We start from the raw sequence: 9,423 nt of genomic DNA on the forward strand, positions 1-9,423 counted from the left end.
GTGGTTTAACCCCAGCCAGCAACTAGGCCCACGCGGCCGCTCGCTCACTCCCCCCAGCAGGGTAGGGAGAAGAGGGGACAGAAAAAACCCTCGTGGGTTGAGAAAAAGACAGTTTAATAGAACAGTAACAGAAGAGGAAAGTCATAATAATGGTGGTAATAATAATTATTATGGTAACAGGGTATACAAGATAAAACGATACAATACCCGATGACCCGTACCCAGCCTGTCCTGAGCAGTGATCGCGGATCCCTGCCCGCCCCTCCGCCCCAGCCAACCCCCATTTATGTACTGAGCATGACGCCTGTGGTATGGAATATCCCCCTGGTGGTGCCTATGGTCCCTCAGCTTCTCTGGGAAGCTGAAAAAGTCCATGACCAATATAAACATTAGCTAGCAACAACTGAAACAGTCAGTGTTATCTACATTCCTCAACATTCTTCTCATACCAAATCCAAAAGACAGCAGCTACTAGAAAGAAAATTAAGTCCGTCTGGCTGAAACCAGGACAGGGATCTGCTGCTTGAGTTCCTGCGTCAAAAGACGATGCATCCTCGGGGTTCAGGCTGTGAAGAAGAGCTCGCTATGAGTGTGCCTTTCCAGCCCCCCTTTCCTCTCTTGTTGTTCTTCTCTATGGAATTGCCAGCTGATTTTCCTTTTCCTCTTTTTTCTTTTTCCTTTTTTTTTTTAGTATTTTTTTTAATTTATTGTGGGGCTGCTTCCTTCACCAGGTAGATAGTTCTGGCTTCTAGTTTTTTGGAGGAAGCTCAATATAGGTGGCAGGACGGAGACTACCATTGTTGGCTCCTGCTCCGTCTGTTACTTCTTGTTGCTTACAACTGTGTCATTTATACAGCAGTTGAGTTTAAATTATAAAAATCTCTTCCAGCTGTGATAAGTATCCTTGACAGTGAGGACATGGTCAGTACTCATTCAGAAAATCGCCTCGAGGGGAAGTGTGTGGATTTACCTGAAGACCAGAACCAGGAAGCAGCTGAAGTTGAAGAAAATGTTCCTTTTCTGCAGGAAGAAATAACTCTTTCTCTCAATCTTCCTAAAACTGAGGAAACGACTGTAAGTAAACTCTTTTCCCATTTTCTACAAAATAGAAAACGCTTTGCAAGTGTTGAGGACAGTCCCATCTTACTGACAATTAGAAGGCACACAAAACCATCTGTGTTTCTTTAGCTGGTCAACACAAGTGAAAACCTCATTCCATAAGGGCAGATCGCTTTTTCTGCTGTGCATTTTCTGCTCCTGTAGCACCAAATAGAACCTGTCAAAACTTGGGCCTTTGAGAGCTGTAGAAGGACAAACAAATGTCTAAACTATTTTTTAAAATAACCATGCATTCATTTGGTTTCCTGGAACGTAAACATTTCTTATTTGACTTAACAAAGTAGTAGTTTAATTGTTAAAGATGATACAAAAAGTTGGGGAGTGCAGCTTGTTGATGCTGGGGGCCGTTTACGAAAGGACAAAATGATGCGGGAACCAAACTCATTTTCAGAATGATTTAGGTGCTTGGATCCTTTCCTCTCTCTTCCTTATTAACATAAACAGAAATCCCAGCAGTGAGTTCATTTCAGTGTCAAGATATTTCCAGCTACTCCAGGTACTTCAAGCTCTTTTTTTTTTTTTTTTTTTTTAAGTACAACAGCATTTTTTTGCAACATCTCCACTTCGTAAAAGAGGACTTTTTAAAGGTTGTTCACGTGGAGTGAAAATTAGCACTGGTGATTCTCTAGTTGTCCCATTATTCTTTCTTCTGCTGGGGCTGCTGAGTTCTTTAGGGGACATCCACAATGAATCCACGTACCATGCAGAGCATACTGTCAATTTCCTGTAGGATTGTAGTCACAGGAATTAGTAATAGTTAGGAGTGAAATACAGACTGAAAGGTAGGGGTACCACAAATAGATTGGTCTTAAGTAAGAGAAAATGCGTTTCGGTGTCCCAGATTGCAGAGGAAGTTAAACAGGCAGTCACTGATGTAGCTCGTCTGGGCTTTGGGATTTAGGACAACGCTGTAGAGAAGATGGTTCTAGACTTGGGAAACTTAGGGCAAACTGCTTACCGCTTTCTTGTTCATAGAGTTGTAAGCATAAAAGGAAAGTTTATGCAGACTGGTATTTCTTGGATTTAGTTTTGAAGCATGGCGCGTTGCTATAATATGATGCTTTAGCAACTTTTGACAAAGCAGGAGGCAAGAAAATGAGCAGGTTCTATGGAGACTGGGGACTGCTCTTGAGGGGCTTCTTCCTTCTGCCGGTGTTGGCTAGCTCTACAACTTAGAGGGCTGGGAAGAGATCTTTACACGTGGATTAAATTATCTTGACCATCTGAGTCCCTGGAAATACGTAACAGATAACTGCTTTTGTTCGCACCATAAAAACACGAGGTGGAGCTATTTAGAATATGCTGTGTTGTCTCAGGCAATCCAAGCAGCTCCTTAGAGTGCAGGGTTGAGCTGTCGGATGTGAGGGCTGGCCAGTTTGACAAAGTGTTGCCGACTGGAACTTTCAGCTTTTCTCTCATCGTTGCCTTTTACCCTGTTAGATGGTAAATGGAGCACGCGATGGCGTACACTGAACACTCTCTTCTCCGTCCCTTAAACACAGAAGCTGTCATCGGTAGCAGGGAATACACTGTATGTTTCTGACTTTACACCCAGCAGTGATCCGAAAGGAAAAGCAGCATTTCACTGTCCTCGGTTTCGTCTGGGTCAGTTTGAAGTCGGTCTCTTTGGTAATGACTATTGCATTAACAGGCATTTTTTTTAACTTTAGGTGATTGAAGACAGTGGGGTTAAGGCACAAATCTCTGAAGAGGCACCGGAAACACCACCCTATAGTGAACGACATCCATCAGGCAATCTTCCATACACCTGTGATCCTATAGAGCAGCAGTTTGCATGTGATTTGCCTGACGATAAAGATGGTGAATGTGATGCAGCTGAGGGAGATGGAGAGCTTTTTATATCTCAGAGTAATTTTACTTTAGTCTTGGAAGAAGAAGGTGGTGAAGGGGAGATGGGAGACCCTACACTAGGAGATGCTTCTAAGCCGGCTGGCGCAACAACAGAGGAGAAACCTGTGAACAGTTTAGGAAATACTGAAAACCAAGAACACGTTACAAACTCAGTGTCCACTGTAACTAATGATCAGGAATCTCAAAATATTGTAGAGTCGCTTCCATATGTGCCTGAACCCATTAAGGTGGCTATTGCTGAGAACTTACTGGATGTAATCAAAGACACAAGAAGTAAAGAATTCACGTCTGAAGTTGTAGAACAATCTATTCATGAAACCATAGGAAAAAAGGGAACTAGATTCCAGAAGGCCAGAGCTCCTTTAACAACTGTGCCAGAAGGAGTGGAAGATGAAACCAGCATCCATCAAGTGGAGTATGTTAGCACTCCTAGAACACGCACAAGGGGACAACTGAGTAGAAGTTTAAGTATTCCATCTGCAGGTGCTCAGCAACTTCTGAAGGCAGATAAACCGTTTCTGGTTGGACTGTCTCCTCGGAGAAGTACCAGGCGAGCCAAAGAAGCCCCTGAGACTTCTGGTCTTCAAACAGAAGAAAATGCTCAAGGTGAGCAAACACCTGTGATGCCTGTTACTCCTAGGAGAGGTAGGAAGCCTAAAGTGACTAACGTACAGAAAGTAGAAAGCAGCCATTCTGACGGACAAACATTGTCCGTCAGTACGCAGTCCATAGCCGTTACTCCAAGAAGAGGATTAAGGAGAGCAAAGGAAGCTATGTCTGAAGTCTTGGAAGAAGAGGCTATTGAGGAAACGTCTCTCTCTGAGGGTAGCATTACTGCTTCTGCTGCTTCCAAGAGGACTAGAGGAGGAAAAAGTTCAGCAGGAGATCAAGGACCTGGCCAGGCTGACCCTGATCATAAGGTAAAACCAGCCGTCAGTCCCAGCAGAAGGGCAGGAAAACTGAAGGGCATTAATTCACAATTTACTGAAAGTATTGTCAAGGACCAAGAGGCGCAGTCTAGTGACCAAGTCCTTTTACCTGTGCCAACTAAAAGAGGCAGAAGAAGAAAGATGAGTTCATCAGAAGTTTCAGAAAATTCTGACCTTGATCTGTCTAAATCGTCACTTCCTCAAACAGAATTTAAACTTCCTGTGACTCCTAGAAGAAGTGCTAGGAAGGGGGCCCAAAATCTCTTGGCAGAGACACAATCTCTCTCTACTCGGGAAGGCATGCGTTCAGGCGGGAAGGTGGAAATCCTTGCTACTCCCAGGAGAAGTACCAGAAGAGTTCCACATGCTAAGCCAGAAAAAACGGATACTCATGAGCAAACACCTGCACAGCCAAAGGAGGAATTAACCCCACCCAGGACGGCAGTAAGGACAGGGCGTCGGGGCAGAAAGAGACGAGCAGTGTTGGAGGAGAGCACGGGGGAGGGGGCCTTCCCCCAGGGACCTGGTGGCAGTCCTTTGCTGCTTGAAGACTTAAATCCATCAGGACGTGATGAAACATCAAGAACTTCAACAGATCGCGTTATGAGCACCAGATCCCGCAAAACTGCCGTGCATCAGAAACTGCCTGTTGAGGAAAATGCGTCCTTCCTTTTCTCCCCTCCTCTCACAAAGCTGACAAAGAAATGTAAAGGTAGGAGCATTATGTTTATACGCAAAATAGGGGATATTGCTGTTTTGTAAACCACAGAAAACAGACTGTGAGGACGGCTTTTAAGCGTTGTAAAGAATCTAACCATACAAAAAAAATTGGGGAGGAGATGATTCATCTGTTTTCTGAACTCTACGTGACTGGCTGGCTAGTGGTGGAGGAGGCTGATCTGAGTAGAGTAATATGAAATTTAATCTGAATTTTTATCATGAGCTTAATTTCTACCTGTTTCAAAAACCGGAGGGTATCTGGTAATATGTGATTGACATCTCTTCCCCACACTGGAGAAACAAAGGGGACATGCTTCCAAAATCCTGTTCAGTTTTTAACTTAAAATGAGCTGCGTCTTGTAACAAACTATCCAGCTGTTTAATGATGTGACTGTTTTCCATGGACATATACTTTGGTAGTGAAGTTACTGCGCATTGGGCTCTTTGTATTAGAGTACATGATAAGAAGAACTCTTTTGAGATGTTTAAGGATTGCTGATGCCTCTTGAGCGCAATATCTTTGATTACCTAAGTGTAGGTAAAATCACTGCACCGCATTATTTTTGTTTCACTATGTACTGCCAAAGAATGGATCCTAAGAGGCAGTAACTAGGGGAAAAATACCTCCACATTGAGTGTTTATGAACCTGATTGGACCTTTTATTTCAGGCGGCTATTGTGCTTTTGATTATCAGCTGCAATTTAATGTCACTGTCCTTTATGTCTAGTGTCCGTGTATGCTAACAGTGCATTGTGGTTTTAGCTGGAGAAGCAGACCGTTCTGTGCAGCTTAAGGATTTGGACCCGGACCTGTCTTCTCAATTTGTCTTTTCGCCTCCTCTTTTGAGGTCCAGGAGAAAAAATGTCCATGATAGGAAAGGCCAAGTGGGTGCTACTCTTTGCAATGATGGCGTGCTCTCCTGTCATCTTATTCCACCTTACGAAACCACGCTCTTACGGTCTTTAGTTCCTTCTGGAGAAGTGTTTGAGGAGAGTTGCCTCTTAAAATCCCGGCAGGGGGAGGAGGGAGGGGGGCTTTAAAATCTCACGCGAATAGTGAGTGAGAATGCTTGGGACAGTCTGGTAAGGAACGAAAGCAAAAGGAAGCTTGTTTCTCTATGTTTTCTGCCTTGACCCTATCTTCAAAGAAGCCCATAAACAATTCTTTGGCATCGATTTTTGTAATTCCAAAATTACAAAACGTTTTCCTCTACTGAATACTGTTGGTAATCAAAAAATCAATTTGATACTTCTCTTTCTTTTTAGGATCACGAGAAAAGAAGGCTCTTGGTCACCTCCACCAGTGGAAATAAAATTCGTCTCTCCTTTTGGAACTCCAGCAGATGGAACAAAAAGCAAACAGAAAGAAACCGCAGACACGGCAGAGAAGACTCTACGAAAGAACAAAAAAAGACTGTCTAATTTTCCAAAGCCAGTTGTGCGCCGGAAGATGCTGTAACAGTGTTTTAAGTTTATAATGTACACACACCACTGTTCGTAAAGTCATCAAAACTGTGTGGATTAGTAAAAAGAAAAAAAAAATCATCTAATTTGGAAGAGCTAATTTATATAAATTATTGTAAAATTTCATAAACAAATGGTCTTCAATAAGTAACTCCATATGGAGTGTTATTTCCTCCGTCAATGCAGTTTTCTATTTTATAGTAAGACTTCATACATTTATATAATATGTAAATACAAGTTATTTTAGGATTGTTAAATAAAAATGTATACTTCACAACATGCTTACTGTCTGATAGCTTTTTGAGGGAACATAGGGTTGAATGGCCTTTATAGGTCAGAAATGTTAATGTTGGTTTGCAAGAGTGTTTAAAGCCTTCGAAAGTGAGGCCAAAAGCTTTTTAAGCTTTTTAAAGTTTGCTTAGAACTCCTTTAACAAGTAATCGTGTAAAATGTACTAGTGTAAATTTTATAAATGATTTTTGACCTTCTGGCACAAATAATTGGGCTTACAATACAAAATGATAATTCCTTACATTCACAGTTAAGTTGCATTGTATCGAAGTCAGAATGTAAACAATTGTATTTTAAGCTGTGCAATATTTTTATATTTTTATATTCAGTTTTCTATTGGAACCAGAAGAGGGAGGGGCTAGGAAAGGCCAAGTGGGTGCTACTCTTTGCAATGATGGCGTGCTCTCCTGTCATTCCACCTTACGAAACCACGCTCTTACGGTCTTTAGTTCCCCATAGAAGGCAGGAGTGGGTCAGACGACGAGTAAAGAGAACGTCTTGTTTCTGGCCGTGTTTTCCGGTTCCTTCTGGAAAACCGTCTGGGGAGAGTTGCCTCTTAAAATCAGGGCGTGGGGGCGCTCAAAAAGCTCACGCGAATACTGAGTGAGAATGCTTGGGACAGTCTGGTAAGGAACGAAAGCAAAAGGAAGCTTGTTTCTCTATGTTTTCTGCCTTGACCCTATCTTCAAAGAAGCCCATAAACAATTCTTTGGCATCGATTTTGTAATTCCAACATTGCAAAACGTTTTCCTCTACTGAATACTGTTGATAATCAAAAAATCAATTTGATACTTCTCTTTCTTTTCAGGACCACAAGAAAAGGAGGCTCTTGGTCACCTCCACCGGTGGAAATAAAATTCGTCTCTCCTTTTGGAAGTGCACTGGATAAAGCCATGGATCGTATTGCAAGAATATGCCCGGTGTGCAAATATGTCTGAGGATAACCGAGCAGTTTAATCCCCCATCAGAACTTCCCCTCGTGGAACGCTACTCTCAGGCTTGTTATTTCAATAAAATTGTTTGCTGCAATTTCATCAGTTCCCATGTAACCACTCGTAAATAGCTTTGTTGTTGATTTCTGGTGGGGAAAACAAGCTACGGGCAGAAACCAATCCATAGGGTCTCACGAGTCATTTACTTCTTATCCGTAGTCTTCCTGGTACAGAACAGGTTTCTTTTTGGCGTTGGTGAACTTAATACTGCGAAGCTTAAAGCTTGATGCCGGTGTCTGCCAAGTAGCGAAGGGTTGTTACAAATCTGCTGAGCCGGGGCTTCGTCCTTGCTGGCGGCAGGAGCCCGGCCTGGTGCACCCCAGACCTGGGGGTGTCTCTGTCCCAGACCCTTGGATGCGGCTGCTGCTTTCCCGTTTGCAGGTCAGGCCAGTAGCAAGGCTGAGGGTGCACCACACACATGCACGACAGCAACGCGGCTGGCTACGCAGGCTGCCAGAGACGGGGCCGTGCCTTTACCACCTGCCATCTTGCACTGGGGCAGCTCACAGAAAGCCGCCTCTCTGGCTTGTTGCAGTTGAAGCTCACGAGTGACACCAGAGGCATGCTGTCACTCTGCAGGTTCCCCCACGCAGCCACATTTGCAGAGCCCCAGAGGATCAGCAGAGCCTTGAGCCCAGCTGTCGTCTGTGCCCCAATTCTGGGCTCCGTCTCTCACCTCTGGCTGAGACACCGCATCTTTCCAGAGATGGCTTTTCCTCCTGCTCACTGGCTAGCCCACCCTGAGGTCTGCTAGCGGTTTCCTCGTGCACATTTGGCTAGGGGAAAATACAACAAAAATACAATAAAATGGTGTATTGAAACGTATGTTACGATGGAGTTTAGAAAGTCTTCTCTGATAAGAGAACACAGTTTTAGTAGGAAATGTTGAAAATATCCCTTAGTTTCTCTCAAAGTTTAAACACCGTTTTAAATTTTTTAAAACCCTCCTATCTGTAGCAAATGGCTTCTTACTAGAATGATGTGGTGAAATATCCTGTTTCAGAGCAAAAGGATTTCTAAGAGTGGTTTACCAGTACCGGATTTTTGCTGAAATCACGGGTTTTCCAGCCCAGCTCACGGTGCTTGCTTTGGTTCTGTGGAAAGTGCAGGCACACGGAATAAGCAACAGGGAGAAGAGAAAAGTCATGGGGCAGAAACTTAATGTTTAAGCTGCTGAAATACAGAGCCTAGCTTTTGCTGTTTGTTGCCTGTCTGTTTTACCTTCTAATTACTTCTTGTCTTTACAGAACACTTTCAACGTGCTGGAAATCTATAATGACCAGGTAATGAGGTCGCTTTGCTTCCGTATTAACAAATCTTAGTTTTCTGTGTACATTGATTTCTTTTTTGCTCATTGTAATTTGACAATCATCCTTTATGCTCTCTTAACGTGACCCTTCTGGGCATGTTGGCTGAAGTGTGTGGGTGCTGCCTGGACCTAAGAGCATCGTGTTGCTGCTTGAGCCACCCGGCTGCTCTGCCGTAACACTGGCCAAGCTGTTTCATCTCTTGTAGTACATTCCTTCTTTCTCTTTTCTGGGTTGTCCTCCTTTTTTTGAAGAAAAAAGGGGGTTAAGAAGGAAGATCCGAGGGCTGGAGCACCTCTCCTATGAAGACAGGCTGAGAGAGTTGGGGTTCTTCAGCCTGCAGAAGAGAAGGCTCTGGGGAGATCTTATAGCAGCCTTCCAGTACCTAAAGGGGGCCTACAGGAAGGATGGGGAGGGACTCTTTATCAGGGAGTGTAGCGATAGGATGAGGGGTAACGGTTTACAGCTGAAGGAGGGTAGATTTAGATGAGATATCAGGCAGAAATTCTTTACTGTCAGGGTGGTGAGGCACTGGAACAGGTTGCCCAGGGAAGCTGTGGATGCCCCTTCCCTGGAAGTGTTCAAGGCCAGGCTGGATGGGGCTTTGAGCGGCCTGGCCTAGTGGGAGGTGTCCCTGCCCAGGGCAGGGGGGTTGGAACTACATGATCTTTAAGGTCCCTTCCAACCCAAACCATTCTATGATTCTAAAAGATTCGTAGCACTATTAAT

At 43.8% G+C, this 9,423-nt stretch overlaps 1 protein-coding gene across 1 annotated transcript in view; it reads left to right on the plus strand.

Annotated features, from left to right (window-relative positions):
- Positions 1–4,476, plus strand: part of LOC134512937 (protein ELYS-like) — an 8,490-nt gene extending 4,014 nt beyond the window's left edge. Inside the window, exons 6-8 of the mRNA XM_063328854.1 lie at positions 890–1,074; positions 2,790–4,364; positions 4,471–4,476. Of these exons, the coding sequence (XP_063184924.1) occupies positions 890–1,074; positions 2,790–4,364; positions 4,471–4,476 (1,766 nt within the window). The remainder of the gene's footprint in view (positions 1–889; positions 1,075–2,789; positions 4,365–4,470) is intronic.
- The last annotated feature ends 4,947 nt before the right edge of the window (positions 4,477–9,423 follow it).

This window comes from Chroicocephalus ridibundus, chromosome 3 (assembly GCF_963924245.1).
Source record: "Chroicocephalus ridibundus chromosome 3, bChrRid1.1, whole genome shotgun sequence".
Classification (NCBI taxonomy): Eukaryota; Metazoa; Chordata; class Aves; order Charadriiformes; family Laridae; genus Chroicocephalus; species Chroicocephalus ridibundus.